This window comes from Cervus canadensis, chromosome 9 (genome assembly GCF_019320065.1).
Source record: "Cervus canadensis isolate Bull #8, Minnesota chromosome 9, ASM1932006v1, whole genome shotgun sequence".
In the NCBI taxonomy this organism is placed as follows: domain Eukaryota; kingdom Metazoa; phylum Chordata; class Mammalia; order Artiodactyla; family Cervidae; genus Cervus; species Cervus canadensis.
In genome coordinates, this window is record NC_057394.1 from 60,798,788 (window position 1) to 60,818,434 (window position 19,647).

The 19,647-nt window shown below is 41.7% G+C and overlaps 1 protein-coding gene across 8 annotated transcripts in view; it reads left to right on the forward strand.

Annotated features, from left to right (window-relative positions):
* The window catches only part of DGKH (diacylglycerol kinase eta), a 216,703-nt gene that overhangs the window by 38,257 nt on the left and 158,799 nt on the right, over window positions 1-19,647 (forward strand). The window contains exon 1 of one of the 8 annotated variants that reach the window (XM_043478237.1): window positions 7,742-7,879. The exons of the other annotated variants lie outside the window; for them this stretch is intronic. Within the exon in view, the coding sequence (XP_043334172.1) occupies window positions 7,817-7,879 (63 nt within the window). The 5' untranslated portion in view covers window positions 7,742-7,816. Of the gene's footprint in view, window positions 1-7,741; window positions 7,880-19,647 lie in introns of those variants that run through there. 8 annotated transcript variants of the gene reach the window in all.

The window sequence follows — 19,647 nt, forward strand, 5'->3', positions numbered from 1 at the left end:
GACTTCCCTGGCGTTCCAGGGGTTAAGACTCTGCGCTTCCACTGCAAGGGGCTTGGGTTCCATCCCTGGGCAGGGAACTAAGATCCTGCATGCTGCATGACACAGCCAAAAAAAAAAAAAAGACTAGAAAATGTTCATTAATCTGCCCATATTATGAATGTAGCACTTTTTTTCTGATGTGATTTAGATCACCACTTTATTAATCCTTGAAGGGATGATGTTGCAGACTTCAGAATAGAAATACATAATTCATGAAATTCTGTTGTTAGAGCTTTTGAAAGCTTGCATGGCACTTTATTGTTGGTTATTACTGATGGCACTTGGCTTAATGTTGCAATACTAAGAAATAGTAAAGTCATTTACCCAAGAAATTAAAAAAGGATTAGTAATATGTTCAGATAAGGAATGACTGATACAAATTTCTGAATACTGTTTCTCTGAATCAGAGCTGAAATTGGAAAGTACTTTTTATCATCCTTGGCACTGTCCTTGAACTTTTATCTGTTTAATGGAAATGTTAGGGTGAATAAGGTCAGCCTATTTAGAAACATCTCAAGCTAATTTGGCTTTTGGTTCAAGGCAGTCTACTGCTATTCTGGCTAAAGAAAATAAAAGAGGCTGCTGACTGTCAAGATTTAAATGTTACCTACTTCTGTTTCCACCAAATAGATTTTGTATGAAAATGTCTAGCTATAAGTGTTCCTGCAAGGGCAGTTCAAGATGTTGCATCAGCATTCTCAGTGGTTTTCCCAATTCCAGCCTTATTTTGCCTCTAAAACTCTCTCTACAAGTGAGTCCGTGTTTTTCAGACGAAATGCCAAGAGTATTAGAGAAGGCATTTAACTTTCCAGTTCTAGATCTAGTCTGTACCTTATGTCTGTACCTTACAAGATGCTGTTTTCTGCCATTCCCATCTGTGAGCACTTGTTGAATGGGTTGGGTTTCTGTTCTCTTGGATAGAAGATTGGACTAGGTGACCAGTGGGCTTCCAAGGCGGCACTAGTGGTAAAGAACCCGCCTGCCAGTGCAGGAGATGTCAGAGAGGCAGGTTTGTCCCCTGGGTCAGGAAGATGCCCTGAAGGAGGGCATGGCAACCCACTCCAGTGTTCTTGCCTGGAGAATTCTGTGGACAGAGGAGCCTGGCGGGTCTATAGTCCATAGAGTCTCACAGAGTCACACGTGACTGAAGCAACTTAAGCATGCACGCATGATCAGTGACCCTTCCAGCTCTGATATTCCTCAATTAGTATTTCGTGACTTCCAGTATCAGCCTGTAACTAGGCAATATTATGGGGAAATCCTTTGCTAATTATGCTTGTTAAAATGAATGAACTGTTTCTAGTTCTTGATAATCTTTTGAAAACTAGCTTCTGAATCAACTCACTTTTTAGAAGTCTTTCTCTAAGAGTTTCAGATTCTAAGAAGGCTGCTGAATTGACGATTATAAATGTCAAGTCTGCAATATTGTTAAAACAGAAACCTTTATGACTTTTTCTCTCGCCCTATATATTTTTCTTGATGTCTGAAAACTTGATATTTCTGAGCATTTTTTATTAAGTATACCCTTTTTAAAGGTTTTTTAAAAATGTGGGTCATTTTTTTTTTTTTTCTGTTGAATTTGTTACAGTATTGCTTCTGTCATCTATGTTCTAGTTTTTTGGCCATGAAGCATGTGGGATCTTAGTTTCCCTACCAGGGATTGAGCCTGTACCCTCTGCCTTGGGAGGTGAAGTGGCTCATTGGTTATTATTTAAATTCTCCTCAGAAAATTTTATCCCCATACTACTTACCTGAATATCATAGATTGTAGTTTCCATATAAAATTTTACTTGGTTATCTTTGCAAACTTTCTATAAATCTAAAAAATTATGCCAAAAAATATTTTTTTACTTGGGAGGGAAAAATAGATTTCTTGACTCTAACAATTTAGAACCATGAGTCGAGTTTATGTGTTTTTACATGTGAGGAAAGTTTAAGAATCAGAAATAACTAAGTATTAAGTCCTTGGCAGTAAGTCACAGAGCCAGATTCCTAATTTCTTTCAGTCACGCAGTGCTGGGAAACAAAAACTCAGATCATTCTTCATTCCACACTTACCATCTTATATACCTATTTTAAAATGCTGTAGCATTTTGGGAACAATTACTATGGTATTTGCCAAATGGGTATTTTTAAAATTGCATCATTTTCTATACTTGAGCATTTCTCTTTTACTAAGGAGATGTTTTCGCTTCTGTTTATTTAAATTAATTCATTTTTGGCTGTGCCGGGTCTTCATTGCCTGGCAAAGGCTTTCTCTAGTTGCGGTGCATGGGCTTATTACTGCGGTGGCGTCTGTTGAGGAGCGCAGGCTCTGGGCGCGTGGACTCAGGAGTAGCTGAGGCTCTTGGGTTCTAGAACTTGCAGCTCAGGAGTTGTGGCGTGCAGGCTTAGTTGCCCTGTGGCATGTGGGATCTTCCCGGGCCAGGGATCCAAACCTGTGTCCCCCGCATTGGCAGGCGGATTCTCACCCACTGCACCAACAAGGAAGTCCTCCCCATTTACTTCTAAGTTTGCTTTTGCCTGTGTCTGTCTGGACTTGTGACTTTCTGTTTTACTCAATGGGCTGTAAGCCGCCGACGCTTCCCACAGGGTTCTGGGGAGACAGACCTTCATTACCCGGGTCGGCCACCGGTTCTCTGTGCTCACCTGCCTTGCTCAGCCTCACCTAATGGGCTTTTGAACTGAATTAGTAAAGAAGGAAAGGGAAACGGATTTGTTATTGGCAGCAATAATAATGCAAAGTGAAACCACCTTTAGAAATGTTTTTTCTAGACCTTCCAACTGTATTTTTAGTGACCTTTTTGTTCTTAGGGTTTTCATATTCCTTAATGTTTTTTTCCTGTGTTGTTTGCCACCTTATCTCAAATTATATTTACCCATCAATTTCTATTTTATTATTATCGAGTTTCCCCTCCAATGTTAACATATATCAGAGGCAGAGGCCCACATTTTTAGACCTTAGTTTATAGCAGTGTTTTTGTTTGATGCCATGCATCATTGGATCTCATTGCTTGTCCTGTGATAGAGCTAATGTGTATAAAATAATGCTAGCTTTTTCCGAGTAGTCACACTGATATTTTCAAATCATCATTTTTACCAGGCGCTAGAATGCTCTTTGGGAGAAGGCAATGGCAACCCACTCCAGTGTTCTTGCCTGGAGAATCCCAGGGACGGAGGAGCCTGGTGGGCTTCTGTCTATGGGGTCGCACAGAGTTGGACACGACTGAAGCGACTTAGCAGCAGCAGCAGAATGCTGTTTATTTAATTTATTAAGAGAAGGGCACTCCATTTTTATATCTTCTGGAGGAGGTTAGATACCCCTCCTGTAGGCATTGATAACATTCCATATTCCTCTTTACTCTACAAATTGTACTGTCATTTTATATTTGTTTCCCCGCTAGAGTCTCCAGCCTTTGCCCTTGGGCCCAGCATAGGGCTTATTGAATGTCTTTTGAAATGAACTGAAGAGGGTGAAAATAAGCAGTCAGTTTTAGAACTTTGGGATAGTGGAGAGTTGGTAGGGTTTATGCCAGAGGCTCTGACTGCCCAGACTCTCTTCCTATTTTTGGTCTAGGAGAATAGCCTAGAAATTTCTGCTTTAGCTAGCCTAATACTAGCTAAGATCATCAGAATTTATTAAGAAAAAATTATTGGAATATAGTTGTTTTGCAGTGTGGTGTTGGTATCTTCTGTATAGTGACATGAATCACCTACACATATGTATGTATGCAAGCAGTGAGGTCCTATGTATATGGATCTCCCCTTGTTTGGAGTCCCTTCACATTTGGGTCACCACAGAGCACCGAGTATAGTTCCCTATGCTATACAGTAGGTTCTCATTAGCTACCCATTTTATCCATAGTAGTATATTATAAGATCATGAGAATTTTCTAAAGATAATAAATTGAAGAATCTTTAAAGATGGCGCTCTTAGTAAGTATGCTACTGGTTGTCAGCACTTTAAAATGTTTGAGAAGCAAAAAAATTAAAAAGACTCACTTTTTGCTTCAGGAACTTGCACCTGGAATGGGGAGATCTATCGAAGGGTCAGTGACACCAGTATATATAGTGGTGTGACACTTGTGAGGTCCTTGAAATTATTCTTTCATTTGTAAAGTAATGATTGCCATCCTCTCTTCCTGTTTTACTCAGCTGCGAGATTCAAATAGAGACACGTCAAAAACCGTAAGAGTTATGCAAATTCAAGGTTCTGTTATTTCACTATTCAGAATGCAGGGGGTACAGTCATCTCTTAGTCTCCAGGGAGCTGGTTCCGGGGCCCTCAGGCTGAACTCCATGGATGTTCACGTCTCGTATATAAACGGGCTTAGGGACTTCCTTGGTTGTCCAGCGGTTAAGACTCCGAGCTCCCAACGTAAAGGGCCCAGGCTTGATCCCTGGTCTTAGTTGTAGTTGAGGCACACGGGAACTAGTTCCCAGAAACTTCAGGCACTTCCCCGGTGGTCCAGTGGTTAAGACTCTGGGCTCCCTATGCAGTGAGCCTGGATTCAGTCTCTGGTCAGGGGACTAGATCCCGCATGCTGCAACCAAGACCTGGTGCAGTCAAATAAACACATAATATAAATGAAGACCCACCCCAGTGGTTGAGACTCCACCTTCCAATGCAGGGGGCGTGGGTTCAATCCCTGGTCTGGGAACTAAGGTCCAACATGCTGCAGGGTGTGGCCAGAAATTAAAAAATACTGAAAATGAAATAAGCCCTGCCAAATCAATCAATCAATCAATAACCCGGAAGTCAGCACATTTTCTCCAATCAATCAATAAATAGAAAAAGAAAAAATATCCCAGAAGCCAACATATTTTCTCAAGGATTATACAGAATAAGAAAGACAAGTGGGCTTGGTGTTATACCCAGTTTTAAGTGCAGTAGACCCAGGAAGAGGGGCAACTGGTTTACAAGTAGAAGCCGTGACCATAGCAGGGGATCAGACGTGAGAGCAGATTAAGGCAAATAGTAGAATAATAGAAACTGGTGATCGAACTTTAGTAACAATCTCTACATAGGGATGTAGGAACTCCTAGTTGTGGATATTTATGTGAAAATATTAAGTATTTAATATAAAGAACTGGAGAAGGAAATGGCAACCCACTCCAGTATTCCATGGACAGAGGAGCCTGGTGGGCTACAGTCCATGGGGTCTCAGAGAGTCAGACATGACTGAGCGACTACCATACACACAACATAAAGAGCGTTGGACTTCCCTGGGGGCTCAATGGTAAAGAATCCACCTGTCAGTGCAGGAGACCTGGGTTCAACCCCTGGGTCGGGAAGACCCCCTGGAATAGGAAATGGCAACCTACTCCAGTTTTCTTGCTGGGAAATTCCATGGGCAGAGAAGCCTGGTGGGCTGCAGTCCATGGGGTTGCAGAGTCAGACATGACTGAAGCGACTTATGCAAAGTGATTGAAGACAAAATTTTTTTGAATTGTTTATTCACAGGTATCTCTTGGAAGTTCTTTGCTGTTCTTCTTACTGCTTTCCAAACAGAAATAGTACAATCTGTTCTTTTTTTCTTTGCTGCTACATTGTAGGAAATGATTCCATCTGCCATTCAGTGTTGTATATAAGAGCGCTTGTGTGTTTTTAGTTTAGGTGTAAATATTTAAAACTACCAGGAATTTTTTTTTTCAGGAAGCTATTCACAATAGCCTCATTCATCTTAAAGAGCTTTACTATTACAAAAAATGGCTAGTGATGTTAACTTTATATAAACATAATAAAGTATGGATTACCTTAATGTTAATCTATTTATTAAGCTTCACATTGAAACATGTATATTACCATATGTGAAATAGATGACAGGTGCAAGTTTGATGCATGAAGCGGGGCACTCAAAGCCAGTGCTCTGGGACAACCCAGAGGAGCGGGGTGGGGAGGGAGGTGGGAAGGGCATTCAGGATGGTGGGACACATGTGCACCTGTGGGTGATTCACGTTGATTTATGGCAAAAGCCACCACAATATTGTAAAGACATTATCCTCTAATTAAAATAAATAAATTAAAAAATATATATATATATGTTTGTTAAGCTTTAGCTGAATGGAGCACTGCCTATATTCTTTTCATTCTGAACTAATATTAAAATAACCTTTGTGGGTATGCTTGATGCAACCAATACAGGCTTAGAGTGCAATCTTAACACTTAATAGTACTCTTGTAAAAGGGGGAGCTAAGGATTAGATTTTTTTTCTAGATTAGTAACTTAAATATACTAGATTTAAGTTTCCTGCAATATATTTATAATACTTACAATATTTAGGGTTGTCATTGTTCTGGCAAAATTATTAGGACTTTATAGCTGCCTATGTTCTGAAAGTAATGGAGAAGTATAGCAAATTTGGCAAAACAGATGGTAGTGGTCAAGTGAATCCTGCTTTATTAACCCAGTGGAAATTTTCATAATGGACTTTCTCTGTTAGTATAAAATAACCTGTAATCCCACAAATGGATATTGTGTATGTACTCTGGATTTCTGTTTACTATTTTTCTCATGGTACTTTATATTGCTATTTTTACCCCTGCTTTGAAATAGCCAGCAGTCTACAGATCTACCTTATGAGTTGAGGATATGATGCAATATTTTAAAAATGCAAATTTAGGTTATATTAACATCCCATTACTTCATGGGAAATAGATGGGGAAACAGTGGAAACAGTATCAGACTTTATTTTTTGGGGCTCCAAAATCACTGCAGATGGTGATTGCAACCATGAAATTAAAAGATGCTTACTCCTTGGAAGGAAAGTTATGACCAACCTAGATAGTACATTAAAAAGCAGAGACATTACTTTGCCAACAAAGGACCATCTAGTCAAGGCTATGGTTTTTCCAGTGGTCATGTATGGTTGTGAGAGTTGGACTGTGAAGAAAGCTGAGCACTGAAGAATTGATGCTTTTGAACTGTGGTGTTGGAGAAGACTCTTGAGAGTCCCTTGAACTGCAAGAAGATCCAGCCAGTCCTCCTAAAGGAGATCAGTCCTGGGTGTTCATTGGAAGGACTGATGGTGAAGCTGAAACTCCAGTACTTTGGCCACCTCATGTGAAGAGTTGACTCATTGGAAAAGACCCTGATGCTGGGAGGGATTGGGGGCAGGAGGAGAAGGGGACGACAGAGGATGAGATGGCTGGATGGCATCACCGAGTCGATGGACATGAATTTGAGTAAACTCCGGGAGTTGGTGATGGACAGGGAGGCCTGGTGTGCTGCGATTCATGGGGTCGCGAGTCAGACACGACTGAGCGACTGAACTGAACTGAACTGAACATAAAATGATAAAAATGTTCACTGAGACAGGCTGGATCATCACCTGAATACTAGCTGTGGTGTACTGACCAACTCTTAAATTGACAGGGTATAGGGAACTAATAACTGTTTGTAAATTATAATATTACATTTCATATATGTAAAATGTGCATGAACAAAATAGTGGCAAGGATTCCCATCCCACCCCTCCCTTTCCCCTGTCCCTGCAAAATAATGGCAATCTTACCTCCAGAGGGGCTTCCCTGGTGGCTCAGATGATATTGCTGGTTTGTGTCAATGTATGACAAAACCCACTGAAAAAATAAATAAATTAATTAATTAAAAAAAAAAAATCTGTCTTCAATGCAGGAGACCCGAGTTCAGTCACTGGATTGGAAGATTCCCTGGAGAAGGGAATGGCTCCCTACTCCAGTATTCTTTCCTGGAAATCCCTTGGACAGAGGAGCCTGGTGGGCTGCAGCCCATGGGGTTGCAAAGAGTCGGACACAATGGAGCAACTAACACTTTCACTTTTGCCTGCTGAAACTGCCCAGGATGGTCATGGCTCCGTGGTATACAATTTGAAATATATTGGTGTAAGGGGAAAAGTATGGGCTTCCCAGGTGGCTCAGTGGTAAGGAATCCGCCTGCCATTGTAGGAGACGTGGGTTCATTCCCTGGGTCTGGAAGATCCCTGCAGGAGGAAATGGCAACCCACTCCAGTATTCTTGCTTGGAAAATTCTGTGGACGGAGGAACCTGGAAGGTTGCAGTCCACGGGGTCTGGAAGAGTTGGGACATGACTGAGTAACTGATCACACGAGGAAAAGTACAGTGATTGGCAGTTTGTGGCAGTAGGTGGTTGGAAAGCTTTGATAGTTCTTGAAGTAGAAGCAGTAAGGCTGCTATGATGCAGCAGCCATACTTCTTGAAATGTTAAATGATCAAGAATGGTAGTTCTGCAGCAGAACTTGCCTTTACGTGGATGACGTGGATTGTTTGGGGAAAAAACAAAGTAGAATAAAGAAAAAATAATACTAGGATTTAAGACTCTGAGACATAGCTCTATGCTTTTTTTTGAAGCTAGTATAGGCAGAGTTTTTAAATTGAAATAATGAGTTTTTAAAAAATACTTCAACTCTTGGAAGATCCAGGTATATTTAAAATTCATCATCTGAGTCCTCTCTTTCCTCTGTGAATATCTGTAGCACTTAAGTATCTTTCCAAAGATGTTTACAACATAGTGATGGTATTTGTGGGATGTCTGTAATTTTATCTCACTTATTATTAGACTTTTATTTTTCTTAAAAGAGCACTAAGAGCAGGGATCTTTAAAAAAAATAAAAATGAGGATCTCAAAAAGTTATGTGTACACTCTTAATGCCCATAGCAGTGTTGTTCGCATTAGCCAAGTGATGGAAACATTCCAAATGTTAATCAACTGACCAATGTATAAACAAAATGTGTTACATATTATGTATATGTATTATAGAATGTTATTCAGTCATAATAAGGAAGGAAATCCTAACACATGTTACGACATGGATACATCTTGAGGACGTTATGCCAGGTGAACTAAGCTAGCCACACACAAGAAATTCTGTATGATTCCATTTATATGATCTACCTATAGTCATTAATCATAGAGACAGAAGGTAGAGCGCTGGTTGCCGGGGACTTGGGGGGTGTGGGAGAATGGAAAGTTGTTTAATGGATGTGAAGTGTATGTTTCTCATTCAGAGTTCTGGAGGCTGGTTGTACAGTAGTGTGAGAATAGCCAACATTACTGAATTGTACACTTAAAGGTGGTTAAGCTGGTCAAATTTGTGTTACGTGCATTGTACCCCAACTTCTAAGGAAAGCCTGCGGAAACTATTAATATATATAGGTGATTGTTAAAATAGTGTTCAGCAACAGTTGATCGAATTTGGTTATACTTCTAGATTTTAAGACACAAACTTTGATTCAAATTTGTAATGTGATATCAGCAGTAAAGAATCTGCCTATTTTACAAAGATTCCTATCTGTGAATCTTCTGCCATGAGTTAAGGTAGTCTGAAGCCCAAGTTAATAAATTAACTTTTGATTTTGGAAAAAAAAAAAAAAGAATCTGCCTGCCAATGCAGGAGACACAGATTTGATCCCTGGGTTGGGAAGGGAAGGGAAGGGAAACCTCGTAAAGGGTTTATATTTTTCCTAGTTCTTGTAGACCTAGGTCTGTGTGTGAAATGACTCTTACCATTGGGCAGAGTTAAGAGACAAGTGTGCAACAGTGTGCCATTTAAGAATTTTATTTTTAAGAATGATGTAATTAGACTTACTAAGGCTTCCCTTGTGGCTCAGCTGGTAAAGAATCAGCCTGCAATGCAAGAGACCTGGGTTCGATCCCTGGGTTGGGAAGGTCCCCTGGAGAAGGGAACGGCTACTCACTCTAGTATTCTGGCCTGCAGAATTCCATGGACTGTATAGAATGAAGAATTTTATTAAAAAAAAAAAGATGTAATTAGATTTCTTTAGAAATTGTATGATGTATATATTTTGTTATTTTCTTAAGAGTTGAAACTTTTTTGTTTTTTTAGTTGAAACTTTTTATTTTGTGAGTAATTCCAGGTTAACTTACGTCAATTCAGTAGTGTTAGGCTGTGACAAGTAATTTTTGAGAGACGTCAGATTCATTTCAGATCCCATTATCATGGTAAGCATTCTACAGTCATTCCAGATTTGTTGATTTTTGAGCCACCCATGACTTTCAATAGCTGTAATTTAATATTAATAATGTAATACATTGTACATTCTCCTATGCTTAGTGGAACTGGCAGAATGGTTAAAGTCGCCGCTCTACTGGGAGAGAAGGTTCTGGTCATGCGACCAAGGTCTTTCTGGGGGGAGGTCTTATGCGAGGTGGATTGGGGGAACCACAGGAGAGAGGAGAGTATGTAAGGATGATGCAGAGTCTGATGACAGGTATGAGCACGTGGGAGGAGGTCCTCGGCAGGTGGGTTTCCGTGTCTGAAGGTGGGTCTGTTTTTTGATCACACTGGTTTGATGGCTTGGCTGGTTTAGAATTCTTGTTTGGAAGTGATTTCCCCCCCGCCCCCTCAGAACACTGAATGCATTGCTCCACTATTAATAGTTTCCAGAATACAGAAATTCTTTTTCATTCTGGACTTTTGAGGCTTTTGTATATAGCTTTTCCTCCATTCTTTGTGGAAGCTTGCAGAATCTTCTCTTTTCCTCAGGAATCTGAAACTTCAGAGCAGTACTCTTGAGTAGATTTTTTTTCATCCACTCTGTGGGCTTTTTACACCCTTTTGGTCTTCAGTTCTGGGAAATTGGCTTGAATGATCTCTTTCGTTCTGTTTTCTCTGCTCTTTCTTTGAGAATCATTATTATTTGGATGGCAGCCCTTCCCCACGCATCATCTTATTTTCCTCTTCTCCCTTCCTCCCCCATTTTCCGTCTTTTTGGTTTTCCAGATGATGTTCTCAACTTTATTTTTCTAACTCTTTTATTGCATTTTCCACGTCTTTAGCTAGGTAGACACACGTGTGCTAAGTCGCTTCAGTTGTGTCCGACTCTTTGTGACCCCATGGACCGTAGCCCGCCAGGAACCTCTGTCCGTGGGATTCTCCAGGCAAGAATGCTGGGGTGGGGTGCCATGCCCTCCTCCAGGGCATCTTTCTGACTCAGGGATCGAACCCGCGTCTCTTATGTCTCCTGCATTGGCAGGCGGGTTCTTTATCACTAGTGCCAGCTAAACACATATACCTGCATAAGTGTATGTACTCTGTGTGTGTATTTGTATGTGGAAGGGGTGGCTTGGCAGGTTGGTGAAGCTTGAGAAGAAGAGAGGGGGAGAGGGAACAAACAGGAGCACCCTCAAAGCTGTACGGACTGCGTGTGCGTGGGCTGGGGGCCTGTCGCTGTGTAATCGGGTCAGCCGTTGTGTCGGTAGCCTCTGCCATCACTGTCTTTACAGCTTTTCTCTTCACTTTGTCAAATGCTCCAGAGAAGATGCCTCCAATGGAAAGTTGTGGTCCTGGGTGCCAGCATTCATTGAGGAGTCTGTGGAGCTCTCAATATCCAGTGTGTAAAATTTTGTGTAATTTCCCTGTTTTTTAATAGTATGTCCCCACTTTCAGTTATGCCAGGGCTTCTATTTCCAGCATTCTCTGTGTGACCCTCTGCAGAATAAACCTCCAGTTTTATTCCAGGGTTGAAGAGGGCAGTTGCTGGGCTGAAGTTGAAGAAACAGGATGGAGATGTTGGGGGAATATAGGGAGTGAAGAGGGGACTGAGTGATTTTCAAGTAGGTTTTCTTTTCTTTCTTTCTTTTTTTATGGGAGGATGATTGCTTTATAGTGTTGTGGTGGTCTCTGCCGTACATCAGTCATGCTGTACATCAAATCAGTCATAATTTTATATAGCCCCTTCCTCTTGAGCCTCCCTCCCCCGTCAAATCGATTTTCAATCACTTCCTGTTCAGTTCAGTCCAGTTTAGTCGCTCAGTCATGTTTGACTCTTTGTGACCCCATGGACTGCAACACGCCAGGCCTCCCTGTCCATCACCAACTCCCGGAGTTTACTCAAACTCATGTCCATTGAGGCGGTGATGCCATCCAACCATCTCATCCTCTGTTGTCCCCTTCTCCTCCTGCCCTCAATCTTTCCCAGCATCAGGGTCTTTTCAGATGAGTCAGCTCTTCTCATCAGGTGGCCAAAGCATTGGAGTTTCAGCTTCAGCATCAGTCCTTCCAATGAATATTCAGGACTGATTTCCCTTAGGATGGACTGGTTGGATCTCCTTGCAGTCCAAGGGACTCTCAAGAGTCTTCTGCAACAGCGTAGTTCAAAAGCAACAATTCTTTGGCGCTCAGCTTTCTTTATAGTCCAACTTTCATATCGACACATGACTACTGGAAAAACCATAGCTTTGACTAGACGGACCTTTGTTGACAAAGTAATATCTCTGCTTTTTCATATGCCGTCTAGGTTGGTCATAAATTTTCTTCCAAGGAGCAAGCATCTTTTAATTTCATGCCTGCAGTCACCATCTGCAGTGACTTTTTAGCATCACCTTTATCGGGCATCCAGCAACACCTGGGAGCCAGTTCTTAAGCCATCTGGGGTTGTTTGTTCAAGGGCGCTGGTTTTCACCTTTTCCTCATTGCCCTCCTGGATTGTGCTGAGTCCATCCATACTCATCCATTTGTTTTACATGTTATAGAATTTTACATCTCATTTCATTTATCCTTGTGGTTTTATGCCTTTTTAGAAATCCCTTTATTGAGATTTTGAAGTGTTGAGAATGAGTAGAGCTAAAAGCATGTGTCCAATCATCCATTTTAAATTGGGAATTTGGGAACTTAAAACTTGATCAAGGTGATATAAGAATGGGTATCTTTATTTCTTTATAGTTTTAAAATTATAGTTGATTTGCATTGTTGTATTGGTTTCTGGTGTATAGCAAAGTGACTCAGTTGTGTGTGTGTATATATATACACACACACATATACATACACATATATACATTCTTCAGGTTCCTTCCCATTGTAGTTTATTACGAGATATTGAATACAGTTCCCTGTGCTATACAGTAGGACCTTGTGGTGTGCCTGTTTTATCTATAGGAGTTTGATCTGCTAATACCAAACTCCTCATTTGTCTCTCCTTCCCATTCCCTTTCCTTTTTGGTAACCATAAGTTTGTTTTCTATGTCTCTGAGTCTGTTTCTGCCTTGTGAATAAGTTCATTTGTATCATTTTGTTAGATTTCACATGTAAGTGATATCATATGACATTTGTCTTTCTCTGTCTGACTTACTTCACTTAGTATGATAATCTCTAGGTTTATCTATGTTGTTGTAAAAGGCAATATTTCAAGGAGTGAATGTCTTAATTTAAAAATTAATACTTAAAAATCTGTTAGTGTGTAGTAGCAGTTGGAGCATAGTTTAAGAGTGAATTTTTGGATGACAGCCCCAAAATAGTTCAGAAGAGGCTTAAGTGTATGATTCCTCATGTGTTCGTGTTCTTTAAATTTGTAGTGTAGGGATATTTCAAAAGAACAGCATGTATATTATCTATGGTGAAACAGATCACCAGCCCAGGTGGGATGCATGAGGCAAGTGCTCGGGCCTGGTGCACTGGGAAGACCCAGAGGAATCGGGTGGAGAGGGAGGTGGGAGGGGGGATCGGGATGGGGAATACGTGTAAATCTATGGCGGATTCATATCAATGCATGACAAAACCCACTGAAAAAATAAATAAATAAATAAAGGGGGAAAAAAACCTAGCACTCAAAAAAAAAAAATTTGTAGTGTAATGCCACTTTCTCTGTGATCTAAATATGCGATGACTACTTCAGAAGTATAAATAATTTACTCTTCACTTTTTTTTAATTGCACGTGTTTCTAAAATGAGTTATATTAAAAATCCAATAATTGCATAAATATTTGAATGCATATACATGCTTGTACCATATGAGCTATTCTTAAGCCAAAGGCAGTGCTTCAGAGCTACTGTTCACTGAGAAAAGTAATGTTAAATATTTAAGGACACATTCCAGTAGGACTCTAAAGTGCGTGGGTATTTAACGAAAACTTTTCTCGTTGGAAGAATTACAAATTCACAGAGAGCATGATTAAATGCTAAATTTTATGTTAGGCCCGAGTCTGCTGTATATGAAGACTCGGGTTCGATCCCTGAAGATCCCCTGGAGGAGGAAATGGCAGCCCACTCCAGTATTCTTGCCTGGAGAATCCCATGGACAGAGGAGCCTAGTGGGCTACAGTCCATGGGGTCCAAAGAGTCTGACATGACTGAGCGACTCACACACATGCACACACACACACGCCGGGTCTTTAGTTGGAGCACGCAGGGTCTTTAGGTGGGGCGTGCAGACTCTTAGCTGTGGCATGTGAGATCTAGTTCCCTGACCAGGGATCAAACCGGGCCCCCTGCATTGGGAGCGCAGAGACTTATCTTCACCAGCTCCACCAGCAGGGAGGTCTCTCAGGCTGCTTTCATTGCAGCTGAGACACCAGTGGTAAGTTTGGGCAAAGACGCAGAAGTTACTGAATTCATTCATTCAGCAAATATTTATTGAGCGTCACAGTTGGTTTCATTCAATTGTGAAACCAGGCAACTGTGTCACAATTGGATGCAGCAGTGAACAAGACATATAAAAATCATACATGTCATATATTCATACAGAAAGCTTAAGTATAATAAATAGATTGTGCAGCTTTTTTAGAAGGTGATAATTGCAAGGGAAAACCATAAAGCAGAGGGATGGTGAAGGGAAAACTTGGGGCCTACGCTGTGCCTGAATGCTTTTCATACTGTATTTCCCAGAATGCTGGGGGCTGCCTTGGTGGTTCAGAGGATCAGTAACCATGTGTTCTGAATTTTATTTTTTTTAATATGTTTGAGAACATTTCAAAAATAGTAATGAGCAATAGCATGTGCAGACAAATATGTATGAAGTTTTACACATTAGATACCACCATCGCATTGACTGCTGCCAACTCAATAGTCATGTTTGGGAAGAGGCCTGGGTTTTGACACAGTTTTGTTCATACTATAATATACAATTTTTCTTCTTATCATAATATGCAGTTTTACCCATAAACCTAAAGATAGTTTGCTTTAATAGAACATCTCGCTTCCATACATTTTGAGAATGCACTGCTAAAAGTTTTTGAAAACCACCTTGTAGAATCTAATTTGCCTTCCCCTTGTTTTACCAGGATTGTCTTCAGCACCTTCAGACTTTTCTCCTTTCTAATCTCTCTTGCATACCATTGATAGAGTTAATTTTCTTAAAACACTGAAGCTTATAATTAAATGCTTGAAACTCAAACCCTATTGTGGGGGAAAGTAAGACCCTAAGCAAATCTTAGTTTCCTCATCTGTAGGTATCTTCTCTGCTCTAAACTTTTACTTCTGTGATTTTTTTCTCCCAGCTGTGTCAGTGGTTCTTATGATCCATCTCTAGCTTACCCACCCAGTGCCTCTCTCCCCCCAAATAATCCCTGCCCTTTGAAGATGCTCTAGTCTGCTCTTCTTCTTCACTCCTGTCTCCCTTCTCCAGCGCACACGCCACTTGCTGATTAATTACTCTTTGTTTATATTTTTGTTGTTCCTCCAGATTGGGTTCTTTCTTTAGGCCATTGATTTAAATTATGCACATTGTTTTAAAATAGTCTCCTAGAAATCATGGTTAAAGACAAGTTCCTGGAAGAGTGTTGGCAATACCAAATGATACAGCATTAAAGTAGATTGGAAACTGGGAACAAGCCCCTTGATTTGTCAAGACTATGCTTTCCAGCACAGTAGCCACTAGCCATGTGTGGCTATTTAAATTAAAATCAATTAAAACTAAGTACAATTAAAAATTCAGTTTTTCAATCTCGGGGCTTCCCTGGTGGCTCAGATGGTAAAGAATCTGCCTGCAGTGTGGGAGACTTGGGTTTGACCCTGGGTCAGGAAGATCTCCTGGAGAAGGAAATGGCAACCCACTGCAGTGTTCTTGCCTGAAGAAGTCCATGGACAGAGGAACCTGATGGGCTGCAGTCCATGGAGTTGCAGAGGAGTTGCAAAGTGAACGACACTTTCACTTTTCAGTCTTAGCTGCACATTTCAAGTGTTCAGTAACCATGTGTGGCCAGTGGCTACTAAGAAGTGCAGATAGAGAACATTTGCATCATTGCAGGATGTTCAGTTGGGCAGCATGTGTCTAACAGGTCACAAGTGACTTTGGAGTTCTGTTTCGGGAACTTCTGGAGGAGGAATACATTCACAGATGATCAGAGGAAATGCCTGATGAAAAAACGGAAGTGATGAGTTTAGATAGTTGATCCTAGAGGTTTGAAAGTGACAAGAGGGATAGGGGGAAAAGTAATAACGAAGTAAAATGAGGTGTGTTGGGGAGAAAAATTCATGAAAACAGGACTGAGTTTGTTCTATACATCGGAGGAAGAGTAAGGAGGAAGAGCTAGACATATTGGATTTTGGGATAAACAAGAGAAGCAGGATGTTGGCATGGGTTTCACTTTATTTCAGTTGTGAGTGAGGCTCCAAAAGGTGTCACACAGTAAATGGCAATGACATCCATGTTCCTAAGTAAGGTTTACACCCCTGAGCCCCACACCTTAAAGGTGTGGTCCAGCTGGACGAGACCCAGGCAAAGGCTGAGAGGGCGGGAGGGAAACGGATGCGACCATCTCACCTGAGTGAGGGGGTCAGAAAGAGACCACTTGGCACCTTTTCCTCTCTTTTTCTGGTTTTGCTGGGTCTTTGCTGCGGGGCGCAGATTCTCTCTAGTTGCGGTGTATGCAGGCTTCTCGCTGAGGCGCGCAGACCCTTAGAGCACATGGGCTCAGCAGTTGAGGCTCCCGGGCTCTCTGCTTGCCCTGCAGCTTAGGGGATCTCTGTTCCCCAACCAGGAATCAAACCTCCTTCCCCTGCATTGGTAGGTGGATTCTTAACCACTGGACCACCAGAGAAGTTCCCCCTTTTTTTTCCACTTGACTCTTGACATGATCTGTGTGGTCTCTGAATCTGGACTGGACAAGGTTAGAGGGCAGGTGCTACAGCTCCATCTCCCTGCCTGGCTTCAGAACAAGGAGAGGCGGTTGTGCCTTCACTGACAATAAAGCAGCATGTGGTCCATATACACAGTGGAATGTTACTCAGCCGTAAAAAGAACGATGTGGTTTGCAGCAACTTGGAGGGACTTAGAGATTATCATATTAAGCGAGACAAAAGACAAACATCATATGATATCACTTATATGTGGAATCTAACAAAATGATACAAATGAACTTATATACAAAGCAGAAATAGACCCACAGACATAGAAAACAAATTTATGGTTACCAAAAAGGGAAAGTGTGTGTGTAAATTAGGAGTAAATTAGGAGTTGGGGATGAACAGATTCACTCTTAGTATATGTAAAATAGATAACCAACAAGGACCTACTGTATCACTCATGGAGCTGTACTCAGTATTTTTGTAATGATAAGCTATAAGGGAAAAGAAGAAAAAATAGATCTGTCTGTATGTATACGTGAATCACTTTGCTGTACGCTTGAAACTAAAGCAACGTAAACAACTACACCTCAGTTGAAAAAAACACAGAGCAGCAGGGTTTGTTTTCCGTGAACCAGGACGGGGCCTGGTGGGTGGTCTTGCACAGAGTGACCCCACTCAGGAGCCTTCCTGCCGGGGACAGCATGACCTCCTCGGTACAGGCTGGAGGTGCGCCCATCAGATGTAGAGGCTGGAGGCTGACGACCACTCTGATCACCTTTCGTTGTTGTTGTTCAGTCGCTCAGTCGAGTCTGACTCTCTGTGACCCCGTGGACCGCAGCACGCCAGGCTTCCCTGACCATCACCATCTCACCGTCTCCCGGAGTCTACCCAAACCCATGTCCACTGAGTCGGTGACGCCATCCAACCATCTCATCCTCTGTGGTCCCCTTCTCCTCCTGCCTTCAATCTTTCCCAGCATCAGAGGCTTTTTCAGTGAGTCGGCTCTTCTCATTAGTTGGCCAGAGTACTGGAGCCTCACATTCTGCATCAGTCCTTCCAATGCTTGAGCCCAGAATAGAAGGAGTGCCCAAGGATGTTTCCAGAAGGAAAATCTCTGCAGAACTCATGAAGAGGCCCGTTTGAGGCCTCTTTGAGATGCTGTGGGTAGTAAATGAAAGTTAGAAGCTGACAGATTCCAAGGGAAGAAGCCTTTTCACACCTGAAGCAGCCTGGACTGGGCAGGGGGAGAAACTTGAACAATGAATGAAGTTTGGAGTTTGGGATGGACACTTTACCTAGTGAAATATGAATATAATGGTTTTTGTGGCTAATGGTGGCCAGAGAACTTTTAATTTTTATGAATGGCTGGAAAAGCTTTGGAACAGATTCCATCCTTGATAGGGGATGAATAATGGCACAGTGGGCAAAGACCACAGTTTTTGCTGCTTGCTCTCTAGGGAGTCTTATCTATTTGGGCTAGAGGCTGTACTGATTCGGAGTTTGATGAGAGTATAGAATGTTTAGAAGAGCTGTTAAGAGATCGTGTTAAGGAGCTTCCCTGCTGCTTCTGTGGTAAAGAATCCACCTGCCAGAGATTCTTTTATGCGGATTCTAAAGGCAGGAGATTCACATTCAATTCCTGACCTGGGAGGATCCTACATGCCGAGGAGCAACTGAGCCTGTGCTCTAGAGCCTGGGAGCTGCGTCTGCTGAGCCCACATGCACTAGAGCCTGTGCTCCACAACAGGAGAAGCCACTGCAGTGAGAAGCCTGCTCCCCACTGAGAGAGAGTAGCCCCTTCTCATTGCAGCTAGAGAAAAGCCCAAGCAGCAATCAAGACGCGGCATAGCCAAATAATAATAATGATAAAATTTTTAAAAGAGATTATGTTGAGAATTAATAAGAAGTAAGCAAAAGGTACATCATGAGAAACTCTGGGCTGGATGAAGCACAAGCTGGAATCAAGATTGCCGGGAGAAATATCAGTAACCTCAGATATGCAGATGACACCACCCTTAAGGCAGAAAGCAAAGAAGAGTTAAAGAGCTTCTTGATGAAAATGAAAGAAGAGAGTGAAAAAGTTGGCTTAAAGTTCAACATTCAGAAAATGAAGGTCATGGCATCCGGTCCCATCACTTCATGGCAAATAGATGGGGAAACAATGGAAACAGTGGCAGACTTTATTTTTTGGCCTCCAAAATCACTGCAGACAGTGACTGCAGCCATGAAATCAAAAGACACTTGCTCCTTGGTAGAAAAGTTACGACCAACCTAGACAGCATATTAAAAAGCAGAGACATTACTTTGTCAACAAAGGTCCATCTTTAGTCAAAGTTATGGTTTTCCCAGGAGTCATGTATGTATGTGAAAGTTGGACTATAAAGGAAGCTGAGCACTGAAGAATTGATGCTTTTGAACTGTGGTGTTGGAGAAGACTCTTGAGAGTCCCTTGGACTACAAGGAGATCCAACCAGTCCATCCTAAAGGAAATCAGTCCTGAATATTCATTGGAAGGACTGATGCTGAAGCTGAAACTCCAGTACTTTGGCCACCTCATGCGAAGAGCTGACTCATTTTAAAAGACCCTGTTGCTGGGAATGATTGAAGATGGGAGGAAAAGGGGATGACAGATGATGAGATGGTTGGATGTCATCACCAACTCAGTGGACATGAGTTTGGGTAGGCTCTGGGAATTGGTGATGGACAGGGAAGCCTGGTGTTCTGCAGTTCATGGGGTCACAAACAGTCAGACACGACTGAGTGACTGAACTGAACTGAAGCAAAAGGAAGGAAATCAAACCAGTT